Source organism: Heterodontus francisci, chromosome 6 (assembly GCF_036365525.1).
Source record: "Heterodontus francisci isolate sHetFra1 chromosome 6, sHetFra1.hap1, whole genome shotgun sequence".
Lineage (NCBI taxonomy): Eukaryota > Metazoa > Chordata > Chondrichthyes > Heterodontiformes > Heterodontidae > Heterodontus > Heterodontus francisci.
This window is the reverse complement of record NC_090376.1, coordinates 92,411,503-92,429,413: the sequence shown is the minus strand read 5'-3', so window position 1 is coordinate 92,429,413 and position 17,911 is coordinate 92,411,503. Positions and strand designations below refer to the sequence as shown.

The 17,911-nt window shown below is 42.3% G+C and overlaps 1 protein-coding gene across 3 annotated transcripts in view; it reads right to left on the bottom strand.

Annotated features, from left to right (window-relative positions):
• The window catches only part of arhgap42a (Rho GTPase activating protein 42a), a 503,828-nt gene that overhangs the window by 82,583 nt on the left and 403,334 nt on the right, over window positions 1-17,911 (bottom strand). For all 3 annotated transcript variants that reach the window (XM_068034054.1, XM_068034055.1, XM_068034056.1), the window contains one exon: window positions 16,092-16,166. In XM_068034054.1, coding sequence (XP_067890155.1) covers window positions 16,092-16,166 — 75 coding nt within the window. The remainder of the gene's footprint in view (window positions 1-16,091; window positions 16,167-17,911) is intronic.

The window sequence follows — 17,911 nt, the reverse complement described above, 5'->3', positions numbered from 1 at the left end:
TAAATTTCAGAAAGTTCCAAATCACCAATTTCATCAATCCTATGAAAGAAAAGCAAAAGCCTTTAGTTATTCAAACAAAAAGATTATTCAAAGAGGAGTTATGTACCTTTAAAAGGAAAAAAAAAACATTTCCTCAGTAAGAGGAGGAAAGACAATGGATTTCTCTTGTCTCTGGCAAAAAGAATTTACTTAAAGTTACTAAGTAACTGATGTAGCCAAATTCAACAGTGTAACTCTTAAGAGGTAGAACATTGATGGCATGCATTTTGTATTCATTCATGGGATGTGGGCATCGCTGGCAAGGCCAGCATTTACTGCCCATCACTAACTGCCCTGGAGAAGATGGTGATGAGCTGCTTTCTTGAACTACTGCAGTTCATGTGGTGTAGGCACAGCGATATACTTCGAACTCAGGATGGTCTGTTCTGATGAAAGGTCACTGACCTGAAACGTTAACTCTGCTTCTCTCGCCACAGATGCTGCCAGACTTGCTGAGTATTTCCAGCATTTTTTGTTTTTATTTCAGGATGGTGTGTGACTTGGTGGGGAAATTGCAGGTGACGGTGTTCCCATGCACCTGCTGCTCTTGTTCTTCCAGTGGTAGAGGTCATGGCTTTGGAAGGTGGAGAATTTTCCTCCTGATTCCCATTGACTTCAATTTTATTTGGGCTCCTTGCTGCCACACTTTGTTAAATGCTGCCTTGATGTCCATGGCAGTTACACTCATCTCACCTCTGGCATTCAGCTCTTCCGTCAACCGTTGGACCAAGACTATAATGAGGTCTGGAGCTTTGCTGAGGAGACTACTGGTTGAATACTGACATCTGTGATGGTGGGAACCTCAGAGGAGGCCAAGATGGATCATCCACTCAGGACTTCAGGCTAAAGATGGTTGCAAGCACTTCAGCCTTGTCTTCTGCACTGACATGATGGGCTCCACCATCATTGAGGATAGGGATGTTTGTGGACCCTCCTCCTCCCAATAATTGTTTAATTGTCCACCACCATTCATGACTGGATGTGGCAAGACTTCAGAGCTTTGATTTGATCTGTTGGTTGTGGGATCGTTTCGCTTTGCCTAAAGCATGCATGTAGTCTTGTGTTGTAGCTTCACCAGTTTGGCACCTCATTTTTAGATATGACTGGTGCTGCTCTTGTCATGCTCTCCTCCAATCCTCATTGAACCAGCTGGATCTCCTGGTTTGATGGTAATGGCAAAGTGAAGGATATGCCGGGCAATGAGGTTACAGATTGTGGTGGAATACAATTCCGTTGCTGCAAATGGCCCACAACACCTCATGGGCACCCAGTTTTCAACTGCTAAATCTGTTCTGAATCTATCCCATTGGTTGGTTGCCTGTCTATATAAACAGAATCATTAACATTGCACAATACACTGGGACCCCGCTATAACGCAGTCCGCTATAGCGTGGAACTCAGTAGAACGCGGGTCCATCATGGACCCCAAAAATTTCATGTAAATTTATCATTTCATAACATATTTCACAACATTGTTGAAGTATAAAGGCTCCACAAATGATTTAAAACCAGTGAAAAAGATGGCAGCCTCATGACTAATTAAGGTACCAATTTTCTCTGTATAAATACTAGTCAATCTTGCAATGATACCCATACAACAATCAACACAAAATCATGTGTACTGAATCACGAAAGGGAAAATTTTACACCATTGCCAAGAAGCTGAAAATCATTGCCCAGATCAAGGAAGGTGCAATGCAACCACCTACTTTGCAAAGAATGTGGATTGCTGAATCAACACTATGTGGGTGGCTTAAAGATGAAGAGAAGTTGAGAACGATGTCGATGGAGATGGATGAAGGTGGCCAAGCAAGAAGGAAAGCCTGAAATGCTGACAACACACCTTTCCACAAGGCCATATGCACGTGGTTCACCCAGCAGAGAGCCAAAGGCATACCCTTATCTGGTCCTGTTATTCAAGCTCAGGCTAAGAAGTTTTGCAACCAAATGAGTGGAAATACCCCAGTACTGTTTGGAGCCAGCAAATGATGGCTAGCAAGATTCAAGAACCAGCATGGCATTTTGGCAGTTGCTATAAGAAGAGAAAATGGCCCATGGATGAGCCAGCCGCAACATCATTTCCTATTGAATGAAAGAAGATTTTATACGAAGGAAGATGCACTGTAGAACAAGGCTACAACTGCGACGAGACAGCCCTGTACTACAAAACGTTACCAGAGAAGACACTAGTGACAAGAAATGACATCGACAAAACGTTTGGATTTAAACCGCTAAAAACAAGGTTGATAGTCCTCCTTTGTTGTAAAAGAAAACGGTCTACACAAGCTGACACTGCTTTCCATTGGAAAATTCGCCAAATCACGCTGCTTCCATCATCCAAACCTAAAATTATTACCATGCCAATGCTCAAATAACACCGAAGCCTGGAAGACTTCATCAATTTTTGCAGACTGGTTCCACCATCAATTCGTACCAAATGTCAAAAACATTTCAGACAAAACGAACTACCGAAGAAGATTATCTTGCTGCTTGACAACTGACACCCACCTCCAGAGAACATGGTAACATGAGATGGGAACATCAAATGCATATATCTACTGAAAAATACAACATTAAAAATTCAACACGTTGACCAAGGCATGATATCGAACTTCAAATGTGACTACAGAAGAGTAACTACAACAATGCCAGGTTCATAATTGGAGCTGAGTTAGATACTGATGCCATCAATATATGGCTGAATATCTATGTCCAAGAAGCTACCAATGAGACAATGACAGATGATCAAATATTGGCCAATGTAACTGATCCAAACCCTATAGATGTCCAGCTAGCTGAAATTGATGGTAACGATGACAACACTGCCAAGACCGAGCCACTGCCATCATCCAATACAGTCATCCACTACCTAGAAGAATTGCTGAGATGGTTGGAAGCCAACAAAAAATCAACTGCTGCAAGTGTGACTGAACTTCTGAACATCCTACATCTAGCAAAGGCAGAGGCAGGAGCAAATGCAAACAGTTAAAAATTACATCCGTTGAATAATGACCGACAGTACGTGCACATTCACATTTCTGTTACCAGAAGAAATAAAATTTAATTGATTAGAATTGATTGTCTTTATTGTGTTTGTTTTATTATTCTGGCTACTGGCTTGGCACTTTTGAAAGGACATCGTTATAACGCGTTCTCACCTACAATGTAGTCTCATGATGTGGACTGCATTAGAGTGGGGTCCCACATCCAGAGGCAATAGTATCTTGAAGCCACATATATTATTTATACAGTAATACTAATAGTAATTAAATCTGTTCACTATTGTGGAAGCATCAGAATACACTTTGGTAAAGAAATGTGATACTACTGATCTACACGGTTCACTGCAAGATTTTGATTGTTGTTTTGAAATGTATGCTACTCCAACACACTCCTGGCAGCCTCTTACCTTGCACCCTCTGTAAACCTAAGCTCATCCAAATTTCCTCTGTCCATGTTCTAACTTGCATGAAGCCAAGTTCACCCATCGCCCCAGTGCTCACTGACCGACGCTAGCTCTCGGTCCAACAATGTCTTGATTTGAAAATTCTCATCCATGTTTTAGAATCCCTCCATGGCCTTGCCCCTCCCTATCAATGCAACCTCCTCCAGCTCCAGAATCATCTGAGATCTTGTGCATCCCTGACTTTCACTGCTCCACCATTGGAAGCCATACGTTCAGTTCATTGGCTCTAAGCTGTGAAATTTCCTCAATTAACCTCTGCTTCTCTACCTCTTTCTGCAACTGTAAGTCAGTTCAAAACCTTCCTCTTTGACTAAGCTTGGTGTCAAAATTTTATTTGATAATGCTCCTGTAAAGCACCTTGGGATGTTTTACTACGCTAATGGTGCTATATAAATACAAGCTGGTGTTTCTCTTAGCAGCTATGTGGTACTGCTAATATTCATTCAAACTGATTTTTTTTTTAAAAAGTGGTAACATTTTTAAAATCTTGAAACCAATGTGAAAGGCCAAACGTCATAGTGTAGAACATGACCAAAATTAAAATACTGAAGGAAAAGACAAGATGAATCAGGATGTACTAATCAGATGATGTCAAGCTTGAATTTTAAATACCTGAAGATTGTAGGAGGAAGGAAAGAATTAGAGGTGAAGGGGTTTACAGTTTTGTGGTCCTGGGAAACGATACATTAAATCAGTGTCCCAGCCTCTGTGACTGTGATTATGATGCATCATTCTTCCTTAACTTTCCTACAATCTTCAATACAGACAATCACAACATACACCTCCAATGCCTCTACTCCATGTCCAATTTTCTTTCTCATCCTCAAACTATTACATGTGGAGTCCTCTAAGGATCCACCCTTGGCTCTTTCTTCTTCCTCATTTACATGCTGCCTCTTGGCAACATCACGAGAAGACAAGGGGCTGAATTTTCATTCCGTGAGATGGAAAACAATGCCCGGAATACTTCTGGGTCCTTTTTTTTTCATTCATGGGATGTGCACGTCGCGGGCCGGGCCAGCATTTATTGCCGATCCCTAAATGCCCTTGAGATGGTGGTGGTGAGCTGCCTTCCTGAACTGCTGCATGTGAGGTAGGTACACCCACAGTGCTGTTAGGAAGGGAGTTCCAGGATTTTGACCCAGTGACAGTGAAGGAACAGCAATATAGTTCCAAGTCAGGATGGTGTGTGGCTTGGAGAGGAACCTGCAGGTGGTGGTGTTCCCATGCATTTGCTGCCCTTGTCGTTCTAGTTGGTAGAGGTCGGGTTTGGAAGGTGCTGTCCAAGGAGCCTTGGTGCGTTGCTGCAGTGCATCTTGTAGATGGTACACACTGCTGCCACTGGGCGTCGGTGGTGGCGGGAGTGGATGTTTGTAGATGGGGTGCCAATCAAGCTGGCTGCTTTGTCCTGGATGGTGTCGAGCTTATGAGTGTTGTTGGAGCTGCACCCATCCAGGCAAGTGGAGAGTATTCCATCACACTCCTGACTTGTGCCTTGTAGATGGTGGACAGGCTTTGGGGAGTCAGGAGGTGAGTTACTCTCTGCAGGGTTCCTAGCCTCTGTCCTGCTCATGTAGCCATGGTATTTATATGGCTACTTCAGTTCAGTTTCTGGTCAATGGTAGCCCCTAGGATGTTGATGGTGGGGGATTCAGCGATGGTAATGCCATTAAATGTCAAGGGGAGATGGTTAGATTGTGTGGCGCAAATGTTACTTGCCATTTATCAGCCCAAACCTGGATATTGTCGAAGTCTTGCTGCATTTCTACATGGACTGCTTCAGTATCTGAGGAATCACAAATGGTGCTGAACATTGCGCAATCATCAGTGAACATCCGCACTTCTGACCTTATGATTGAAGGAAGGTCATTGATGAAGCAGCTGAAGATGGTTGGGCCTAGGACACTACCCTGAGGAACTCCTGCAGTGATGTCCTGGAGCTCAGATGATTGACCTCCAACAACCACAACCATCTTCCTTTGCGCTAGGTATGACTCCAGCCAGCGGAGGGTTTTTCCCTTGATTCCCATTGACCTCAGTTTTGCTATGGCTCCTTGATGTCATACTCGGTCAAATGCTGCCTTGATGTCAAGGGAGGTCACTCTCACCTCACCTCTTGAGTTCATCTCTTTTGTCCATGTTTGAACCAAAGCTGTAATGAGGTCAGGAGCTGAGTGGCCCTGGCGGAACCCAAACTGAGCAGGTTATTGCTAAGCAAGTGCTGATTGATGGCACTGTTGATTACACCTTCCATCACTTTACTGATGATTGAGAATAGGCTGATGGGGCAGTAATTGGCTGGGTTGGACTTGGCATGCTTTTTGTGTTCAGGACATACCTGGGCAATTTTCCACATTGCAGGGTAGATGCCAGTGTTGTAGCTGTACTGGAACAGCTTGGCTAGGGGCGTGGCAAGTTCTGGAGCACAGGTTTTCAGTACTATTGCCGGAATATTGTCAGGGCCCATAGCCTTTGTAGTATCCAGTGCCTTCAGTCATTTCTTGATATAACGCTGAGTGAAACGACTTGGCTGAAGTCTGGCATGTGATGCTGGGGACTTCAGGAGGAGGCCAAGATGGATCATCAAATCGGCACTTCTGGCTGAAGATTGTCGCAAATGCTTCAGCCTTATCTTTTGCACTGATGTACTGGTCTCCCCCATCATTGAGGAGGGGGATATTTGTGGAGCCACCTCCTCCAGTAGGTTGTTTAATTGTCCACCAGTGGATGTGGCAGCACTGCAGAGTTTCGATCTGATCCGTTGGGTATGGGATTGCTTAGCTCTGTCTATCGCATGCTGCTTATGCAGTTTTGCACGCACATAGTCTTGTATTGTAGCTTCACCAGGTTGACACCTCATTTTGAGGTATGCCTGGTGTTGCTCCTGGCATGCCCTCCTGCATTATTCATTGAACCAGGGTTGGTCTCTTGGCTTGATGGTAATGGTAGAGTGGGGGATATGCTGGGCCATGAGGTTACAGATTGTGGTTGAGTACAATTCTGCTGCTGCTGATGGCCCACAGTGCCTCATGGATGCCCAGTTTTGCATTGCTAGATCTATTCAAAATCTATCCCATTTAGCACGGTGGTGGTGCCACACAACACGAAGGAGGGTATTCTCAATGTGAAGGCGGGACTTCATCTCCACAACGACTCTGCGGTGGTCACTCCTACCAATACTGTCATGGACAAATGCATCTGCGGCAGGCAGATTGGTGAGCACGAGGTCAAGTATGTTTTCCCCTCTTGTTGGTTCCCTCACCACCTGCCACATACCCAGTCTAGCAGATATGTCCTTTAGGACTTGGCCAGTTTGGTCAGTAGTGGTGCTACCGAGCCACTCTTGGTAATGGACATTGAAGTCCCCCACCCAGAGTACAATTCTGTGCCCTTGCCACCCTCAATGCTTCCTCCAAGTGCTGTTCAACATGGAGGAGTACTGACTCATCAGCTGAGGGAGGGCGGTAGGTGGTAATCAGCAGGAGGTTTCCTTGTCCATGTTTGACCTGATGCCATGAGACTTCATGGGGTCCGGAGTCGATGTTGAGGACTCCCAGGGCAACTCTCTCCCGAATGTATACCAGTGTACCGCCATCTCTGCTGGGTTTGTCCTGCCGGTGGGACAGGACATACTCAGGGATGGTGATGGCAGTGTCTGGGGACATTGTCAGGTATGATTCCGTGAGAATGACTAAGTCAGGCTGTTGCTTGACTCGTCTGTGGGAGAGCTCTCCCAACTTTCGCACACGCCCCCAGATGTTAGTAAGGAGGACTTTGCAGGGCTGGGTTTGCCGTTGTCATTTCCGGTGCCTAGGTCGATGCTGGGTGGTCCGTCCAGTTTCATTCCTTTTTATGGACTTCGTAACTGAGTGGCCTGCTGAGTCATTTCAGAGGGCATGTAAGAGTCAATCACATTGCTGTGGGTCTGGAGTCACATGTTGGCCAGAACAGGTAAGTACAGCAGATTTCCTCTCCTAAAGGACATTAGTGATCCAGATGGGTTTTTACAACAATCGACAATGGTTTCATGGCCATCATTAGACTAGCTTTTTAATTCCAGATTTATTAATCGAATTCAAATTCCAACTTCTGCTGTGGTGGGATTTGAACCCATGTCCCCAGAACAATACCCTCGGTCTCTGGATTACTAGTCCAGTGACAATACCTGTATGCCACCGCCAGTATGCTCCGCATCAGGGTCAGTAATGCAATGCAATTTTCAAAGTGACAGCCACTAATTGGCACGGATTCAAGCTCAACGTTCAATTAGGGGTGTGGCGCCAGGTCAGGAGGCGGGAGCTAAGCACGGAGGGATAATTTAAAAGCAAACAACAGCCATAATTGGGCTTTCCGTTCCCTTTGGGAATAGATGAGCAAGGAGAGCAGAGGGCAAGCGGTGGTTTGGACTGCTGTCCCAGGCAGCCCCACATTTTTCTGATGTCTGCCTTGAGCCCCTGATCGAGGCTGTGGCGGACATAAGAGTTGCACTCTTCCCTTCTTCTGGAAGAAGAGCTCCAGGGAGCCAAACTAAGCAGGCATGGTTAGAGGTGGCCATGCATGCCAGCAGCCTCATGTGTCTTTCGAGAGCCCAGTCACACTGCCCTCACAAAATCAAGCCTCTCAGCTCTAGCGATGGCAACTCTGTACCACTGCATGAGCAACTGAGCTTAAATGTCCCTTTCTGTACAATTTTTTCACACTGCAGTCTAATGGCTCCCTGCTGTGTTCCCAACAGCTATGCTTAAACATGTCCCAGATATTCCATCTTCCCTGTGCTTGCCATTTGAAAATTACTAACCATTGCTCCCCATACTCCAAAAGAGCTCCACAATGAGTTCAACAAACAATTAATTGGAGATGTGCAGGTTGCCAGCTCCCCCTTCCCTTTGAAAATCACAGAATCGTTACAGTGCAGAAGGCGGCTATTCGGCCCATTGTGTCCACACTGGCTCTCCAAAAGAGCAATTCCCTCAGTTCCATTCCCCTGCCTTCTCCCCATAACCCTGCACATTCTTCCTTTTCATAAAACTGTCCAATTTCCTTTTGAATACTTCAACTGCACCTGCCTCCACCACGTTCTCAGGCAGCGCATTCCAGACCTTAACCACTCGCTGCATGAAAAAGTTTTTCATGTCACTATTGCTTCTCTTACCAAATACCTACAATCTGTGCCCACTCGTTCTTGATCCTTTCATGAGTGGGAACAGTTTCTCTCCATCTACTCCGTCCAGACCCCTCATACTTCTGAATACCTCTATCAAATCACCTCTCAGTCTTCACTTCTCCAAGGAAAACTGTCCTAACTTCTCAAATCTATCTTCATAACTGAAATTCCCCATCCCTGGAACCATTCTCGTGAATCTTTTCTGTACTTTCTCCAACGTCTTTCCTAAAGTGCGGAGCCCAGAACTGGACACAATACTCCAGCTGAGGCCAAAGGAGCATCTTATACAAGTTCAACCTAACTTCCTTGCTCTTGTACTCTATGCCCCTATTAATTAAGCCCAGGATACTGCATGTTTTATTGACTGTTTTCTCAAACTGTCCTGCCACCTTCAATGACTTATGCACATATACACCCAGGGCCCTCTGCTCCTGCACCTCCTTTCGAAATGTATCCTTTATTCTGTACTGTATCTCCATGTTCTTCCTACCAAAATGAATCATTTCACATTTCTCTGCATTGAACTTCATCTGCCACCTGTCTGCCCATTCCACCAACTTGTCTATGATCTTTTGAAGTTCGACATTACCGTCCTCACAGTTCACAATGCTTCCAAGTTTCGTATTATCTGTAAACTTTGAAATTGTGCCCTGTACACCAAAGTCTAGGTCATTAATCTATATCAGGAAAAGCAAGGGTCCCAGCACTGATCCCTAGAGAACTCCACTACAAACCTCCCCCCAGCCCAAAAAACACCCATTAACCACTACTCTTTGTTTCCTGTCACTCATCCAATTTTGTATCCATGTTGCTACCGTCATTTTTGTTCCATGAGCTACAAGTTTGCTCATAAGTCTGTTGTGTGGCACTGTATCAAACACCTTTTGAAAGTCCATGTACACCACATCAACAGCATTGCCCTCATCAACCCTCTCTGTTATCTCCTCAAAAAACTCCAGCAAGTTAGTTAAACATGATTTTCTCGTAAGAAATCCATGCTAGCTTTCCTTAATTAATTCGCATTTGTCCATGTGACTATTGATTTTGTCCAGAATTACTTTTTCTAGAACTTTTCCCATATCGAAGTTAAACTGAATGGCCTGTAATTGCTGGGCTTATCTTTACACCCTTTTTTAACCAAGGGTGTAACGTTGACAATTCTCCAGTCCTCTGGCACCACCCCTGAGACTAAGCAAGACTGAAAAATTATGGCCAGTGTCTCTGGGATTTCCACTCTCACTTCCCTCAGTATCCTTGAATGCATCTCATCTGGTCCTGGTGCTTTATCCACTTTAAGTACAGACAGCCTATCTAATACTTCCTATTTATCAACTTGAAACCCCTCTAGTGTCTGACTTACCTCCTCTTTTATCATTGCCTGGGTTGCATCTTCTTCCTTGGTAAAGACAGATGCAAAGTATTCATTTAATACCTCAGCTATGCCCTCTGCCTCCATGTGTAAATTCCCTTTCTGGTCCCTAATCGGCCCCACTCCTCCTTTTACCACACTTTTACTATTTATATGCCTATAGAAAACTTTGGGATTTCCTTTAATGCTTTAATTTCCTTTAATACTTGCTGCCTGCCTCATTTCATGCTCTCCCTTTGCTTCCCTTATTTGCTTTTTCACTTCCCCTCTGGACCTTCTATATTCAGCCTGGTTCTCAATAGTATTTTCTACCTGGCATCTGTCATAAGCACACTTTTTCTTCTTTACCTTAATCGCTATCTCTTTTGTCATCCAGGCAGCTCTGGATTTATTTGCCCTACTTTTCCCCTTTGAGGGAACATACTCCATCACTGCGGCATCGGGAACCAGTGACGCCTTCTGAACTCGCCTTTATGGGCAACTGAAATTTAAGCCCAAGGAGTCAATTACCACATCCCAAAAAAATCATGAAACTTACTAAATGATCTCTAAAGCAAAAATTTCTATGCGGCAGGACTACAAAAGATTGTAGAGCAGGTCAAAGGTTATGCAGAGATCAATAAATTTCACTTCAACCAGTCATCCTGATTTAACTTCCTCTTTTGGTCAAGTCTGAATGTGGATATCATTGCAGTTCACTCTTCCTATCTGTTATATTTCCCATCATCCTAGTTTATTTCTTTCCCATAAAAGTACAGATATAAAGACTACTCCTATTAATTCAAAGTCACATAACTTTAATTATTGGATAACTCCAGTTTTTTTTAAGTGCCTAAATATCTTAAAGTGCTATGTTATTTCAATTGTTTATTTTGAAATATTGGATTTTTTTTTTACTGTAGAGAATATCTTTGGATTAACAGAAACAGATTGCGTGTGAAGTATTAAATCAGTTATTTAGCTTCATCCTTGTTATTTGATACTATCTCTAGTTATGGAAGCTGTTTTTAACTCTCAAATTATCTATCACTTTGAAAGCTAAGGCCTAATTCAGGAGCACCACCCCAGTATGGTTTTCAGAGTGTCTATTTTACTGATAATCTTGTTGCTGTTGGTTTGCACCGATGGGACTCTGCTCTTGACTACTTTGGTGAATGATGCATCTTTGCCCGAGACATCTCCAAAGCTTTTAAAGGGTCTGGCAACACGCAATTCTAAGCAAGTTATCATCATATGATCTCCCACCAAAATTATGTTCATAGCCGTTTAGCTTCTACATAAATCACTTGGTCTGATCTGTATTTCTTAAATGGTAAGAGATTAGAAAGTGTAGATGTACAAAGGGACCTGGGTGTCCTTGTCAATAAGTTAATGAAAGCTAACATGCAGGTGCAGCAAGCAATTAGGAAGGCTAATGGTACTTTAGCCTTTATCGCAAGAGGATTTGAGTACAGGAGTAGTGAAGTCTTGCTTAGAACCTTGGTTAGATCGCACTTGGAGTACTGTGTGCAGTTTTGGACCCCTTACATTAGGAAGGATATTATTGCCATAGACGGAGTGCAACAAAGGTTCACCAGACTTGTTCCCACAATGGTAGGACTGTCCTATGAAGAGAGATTGGGGAAACTGGGCCTGTATTCTCTAGAGTTTCAAAGAATGAGAGGTGATCTCATTGAAACCTACAAAATACTTAAAGGGGTATACAGGGTAGATGTAGCTAAGATGTTTCCCCTGGTTGGAGAGTCTAGAACCAGGGGACACAATTTCAAAATAAGGGGGAAGCCACTTAAGACCGAGATGAGGAGAAATTTCTTTACTCAGAGGGTTGTGAATCTTTGGAACTCTCTACCCCAGAGGGCTGTGGAAGCTCAGTCATTGAGTATGTTTAAAGCAGAGATTGACAGACTTCTAAATACAAATGACAGAAGGGGATATAAGGATAGTGTGGGAAAAAGTTACTGAAGTGGATGATCAGCCATGATTATATTGAATGGCAGGGCAGGCTCAATGGGCTGAATGGCCTACTCCTGCTCCTATGTTTCTATGTAATAAATACTTTCAGTTACACAGTACATTTCATATTAAAACCTCTCAAAGCACTTCACACAATGATTGCTTTTGAAGTACAATGAATATTATGCAGCTGTAGTTGATGGCACTTTTTTTTATTAACTTCCCTTGCTAAAGTTGCCCTGAAGTAGTCTGGGCTTCTCTTTCATGTGCAGCATTTTCCATTACAACCCTCAACTCTCTATTAACACAAAATCTGACCAAGACCTGAATACTGCATATCTGAGGATGCATCTCTCTTGCTCACAGACAGCACAAAAGGAAAATTTGTTGTTCACAGAGCTCTCTCTCTCTCCACCATTACAGCAGTAATACACTTCAAAAAGTACTTCATTAGCAGTAAAATGCTTTGAGACATCCGGTGGTCGCGAAAGGCGCAATATAAATGCAAGTCTTTCTTTTTCTGTTCACCACTAGCATCTCTCTTTTCCCAAAGGACCTTGCCTTTTCATCAATACTACTGTGGTCAATGCTCCTCTCTTGTTATTTCTAACAAACATTTGGATTTACATAGTTCCTTTAATGTAAAGAACTTCCTAAGGCACTTAGATAAGTTTAAGGAAAACAGATGGTAAACCAGCAGGCAGAGGGTAAGCTTGATTAAAAAGAGTGATTTTCATAACGTTTTCATAAAAAACATAGATTATGAAAGAGGATTTAGGGAAGGAAACTCCAAAGATATCATATGCAAACTGCCTCCTTTCTATGCTGGAGTCAAGACTCATTTGCACATATTCTTAGCTCACTCCTTTCTAGGACCAATGAGTTGTACTGTATTAGTCAATGAGTTGGAGGCGAGGAATATCTGGAAACAATGTATTTTACAGCAATGAAAACAAAATGTATTTACACAGCAAAACAAAAAAAAAACTATACATACAAAGACTTCTCAAAAATGTTTTTACAAACTGTAGTAAACAGTACTCATGACTGAAACCGCAGCAACTGCTTCCGATAAAAGCACAGTGATTTCTCCAGAAAAATACAATGTGGACCATAGTTATACATTACAAACTGAGTATTTTTCCTGCAAAACGCAGTGAGTAGAGCACAGTTACATAATACAAATTACAAGCGTAAAATCAATTCCAGTCAATTACACAAGAATGTTGCCAGGGCTTGAAAATGGCAGCTATGAGGAAAGATTAGATAGGCTAGAGTTGTTTTCCCTAGAACAGAGGAGGCTGAGGGGTGACTTAATTGAGGTGCACAGAACTATGAGAGGCCTAAATACAGTAGACAGGAAGGACCTGTTTCCCCAGCACAGAGGTCAATTATTCGGGGGCACAGATTTAAGGTGCTTGGTAGAAGGATCAGAGGGGACAAGAGAAAAAAGTTTTTCACCCAGAGGGTGGTGGCTGTCTGGAAGCCGCTGCCCGGATCGATGGTGGAGGCAGAAACCCTCAACTCATTTAAAAGGTACCTGGACCTGCACCTGAAGTGCTGTAACCTGCAAGGCTACGGACCAGGCGCTGGAAAGTGGGATTAGAATAGACGGCTTTTCTTTCAGCTGACCCAGACATGATCGACTGAATGGCCTCTTTCTGTGCTGTAACTTTTCTATGGTTCTAGTAGGTAGTCTTCAGGCATGATTGACAGAGGGGCTTACCCAATTATTTCCATTCTGGCCAGCAATAATAAAGGGTGTCACTATATGCATCCCAAGAATACATTTTGGACACACACATTTCAAAATATTACCTATTATCCAATTTATCTGGTTAATTCCCAATAACAACAGAATTTTACCTCGTGACCTACGTGCTGCACGCAAGTACAATTTACATTACTGTATTATCCCAAGCAGTCAAAAAAATTTTAACATGTACAATAGCATATCCTTTCTGCTACATTTAGTTAGAACAATGCAACACAGGAATTAATTATTTACAATGTCATGCATGAATTACATGCATGCAGTGTCAAGCATTTTAAGTTTTACTAAAATCAGTAAACATGTATTCATAGGAATAAATGCTAAAGCTAACCCGAACAACACTCTTTAGTGAATAATGAATATGAACCATAGAAAAATTACGGCACAGAAGGAGGCCATTCAGCCCATCATGTCTGTGCTGGTCAAAAGAAAACTAGCCGCTCAATCCAATCCCACCTTCCAGCACCTGTCCATAGTCTTGCCGGTTACAGTACTTCAGGTGCATGTCCAGGTACCTTTTGAAAGAATTGAGCGTTTCTGCCTCCACCACCGTTCCTGGCAGTGGATTCCAGACACCCACCACCCTCTGGGTGAAAAAGTTTTTCCCCATTTCCCCTCTAATTCTTCTATCACCTTAAATCTGTGCCCCCTGGTAATTGACCTCTCTGCTAGGGGAAACAGGTCCTTCCTGTCTACTCTATCTAGGCCCCTCATAATTTTGTACACCTCTATTAAGTCACCCCTCAGCCTCCTCTGTTCTCAGGAAAACAACCCTAGCCTGTCCAATCTTTCCTCATAGCTGCAACTTTCGAGCCCTGGCAACATTCTTGTAAATCTTCTCTGTACTCTCTTCAGAGCAATTATGTCCTTTCTGTATTGTGGTGACCATAACTGTACACAACACTCCAACTGTGGCCTAACCAGCGTTTTATACAGTTCCAGCATTACATCCCTGCTTTTGAATTCTATACCTCGGCCAATAAAGGAAAGCATTCCATATGCCTTCTGCACCACTCTATCCACCTGTCCTGCTACCTTCAGGGACCTGTGGACATGCACTTCAAGATCTCTCACTTCTTCTACCTCTCTCAATAGCCTCCCGTCCATTGTGTATTCCCTCGCTTTATTTGCCCTCCCCAAATGCATTACCCCACACTTTTCTGGATTGAATTCCATCTGCCATTTTTCTGCTCACTCAACCAAACCATTGATATCTTTCTGGAGTCTATGGCTATCCTCTTCACTATCAACTACAGAGTCAATTTTTGTGTTATCGGCAAATTTCCCAATCATGCCTCCCACATTTAAGTCCAAATCATTAATATATACCACAAACAGCAAGGGACCCAACATCGAGCCCTGTAGAACGCCACTGGAAATAGCTTTCCATTCACAAAAACATCCGTCAACTACTACCCTTTGTTTTCTGGCCCTGAGCCAATTCTGGATCCAACTTGCCACATTCCCCTGTATCCCATGGGCTTTCATTTACTGACCAGTCTGCCATTGTCAAATGCCTTACTAAAATCCATGTAGATGGAAATATTTTCAGTATGATTTTCAAGTAAATCTTGAGGAAAATATCCTGTCAGCAGCAATTATGATCCACATTGCTAATTACTTCACGTCCTTCCCTTCCCCTCCAAAATGATGCCCGATAGTTCAGGCTGGTTGGGAGCTATAACATGTCGGCTATTCAGCATTGGCTCAGATCACACCCATATTGATAAAAACGATCAGCAGGTTATAAATTTCTGGATACTTAGCCATAATAATTAAATATTTCCATGCTCAATACTAAATATTGCTCTGTACTTTCCGTCAGAGTACCCTTCCATTGTAAGGAGTGAATAAATATTCAAAATTAACATAGAAAGCAGCTGTTCATTTCACTTTTTATTATGTTTCAAAGAGAAAAAGTAGCTGAAGCTGAAATTTTCCTGACTGTAAAAGCACTTCAACTACTATTCATGCTTTAAAGGCGATAGTGCCATGTGAAACAAAACAGCTGAAGCATTCCACATATCGTGGACTAATCAACATAAGAGATGCATTCTGTACTATAGCTTATTTTTTTGGGAAAACAGATCCACTTCCTTCTGTGGGCAACGTTTTACAGTGAATCAACTTTACCTACTCATGGCTAACGTACATATCATGGAATTTGAGGGATAAATGAGACAGATCACAAATCTATGTAAAATTTTAAAGCTGTGTTTGAGAGCAAGAGACATCAAAAATCATACAATTCTAGCATATATAGATTAATATGCTGTAAGCATATTTTCTATGCAACAACCTTTTGAGAATTAAAAATATGTCTTACCAAATACAGTGTTCATTAGCTTCTGCACTTTGGAATTTACTCCACTCATTCTGTACAGTCCCATGGCATTAATACCTAACAGTACACATTGTTCAATGTTACAAACATGTAGAAATCATGTGAATCAACCAAGCACTTTTATGTGAATTAGAAACATTGAATGGCATTATCTTCAATTCCAATTTGTAACCAATGAACGTGATCAAAAATTCCTTGCGTTTAATTTCTTCTAATATAAAAACAGAAACTGCTGGAAATACTCAGCAGGTCTGGCAGCATCAGTGGAGCGAGAAACAGAGGGAACATTTCAGGACAAAGACCTTTCATCAGAAAGGGCTCTGATGAAAAATCATTGACCTGAAACATTAACTCTTGTTTTTCTCTCCACTGATGCTGCCAAACCTGCTCAGCATTCCCAGCATTGCCTTTTTTAATTTCAGATTTCCAGCATCCGCAGAATTTGCTTTTTAATTTCTCCAGTTTAGTTTTTCTGGTTTTGTTTATAGCATTAATGGAATATTGCATTAGAAAATTAAAATGTTCCCTCAAGAGATATTGCTTTCCAGCAACAGTAAATATTTTATCTGTACAGTTTGCTGCTGGACAAATACAAATAAGTCTAATTTAGCTGTCATTTTAGAGGCAATATACTGGAATCTCTGGCCTTGTTGGACATTCACACATCCCAGCTTGCAGGAAGAAAATAAGTTTTGTCAGTTCTTGATAAACTGCTAGCTGCAGTGTTGAATCTCAATGAACAGGTACAATTGAGCATTAAGTATGAATTTCTGCAATACTAAGGTAAGCTTCCTATTGCTCAGTCATGGAGTGGCACTCATTCTGATATAAAGTGCCAAATAGTTGAGACCACATACCTGGCATAGTGGAATATTGTGCATGAAGGCTTTGATAAGCTGCATTGAAAGGTTCATTATGCAGTTTTAATAAAAAACTAAAAGTATGATTAATTTATGGTAGTCGAACATTGTACATACCAGTCGGCAGAGATGAAGAATTCAACAAAGTGGAAAATATGGAGATTACATCTAACATATTAATCAGTGTTGGGTCACACATTCCATTTCAAATTACACTGAAAACTCCTAGATCAGGCTCAGTCAATTGAAAACTTTCAAAAATCATCAATATTTACCTGCAGTAAAAGTTATGTCTTTAGGTGATACTGCCATTGATATTCATAAGTTTAAAAGATCTATCATGTAAAGTGAGCTCCAAAACAAGCACTGGAACTGTGCAAGAATATGTTTGCTCACTGAACAGACTCTCAGGCTAAGTATTAATGGCAAGTGTTTTGTGAACTGTTTGTGAACATTATTGATAATATAAAACAAACACTTTGAATTTTTATTAAAACTGCAACATGAAACTTTCAATGTAGCCTAGCAAAGCCCCGATGTATTTTAACATAAGGACTCCTTCAGTTACCCCATAAAGAAATTCTCGAGGTCCCCCTCCTCGTGCTGGCAATAGCAAGCATGTTGAAGTGGCTAAATTCAGTAGCACCTAATCAAATGCAGCATATTTGTCATATTCCAAGATGCAATATTATCACTCTCCTGTCTCACTTGTTAACCCCACCCCAACCCCAGCAGTACATCATATAGTCCCCCCACCCACAAGACACTTTCTACTATCCCCATTAGCCCCATCCCCTCTGCTGGTGGGTAGGAGTGTTCTGACTCAGTGCAGCTCTCCTATTCCAACAGGCCATGGAATATGCTATAGCCTGTAAAGGCACAAATCAGAGGTGCTGCCAGTGATTTCTCCAAGCATGAGCACTGCACTTTCACTGGGCAGTT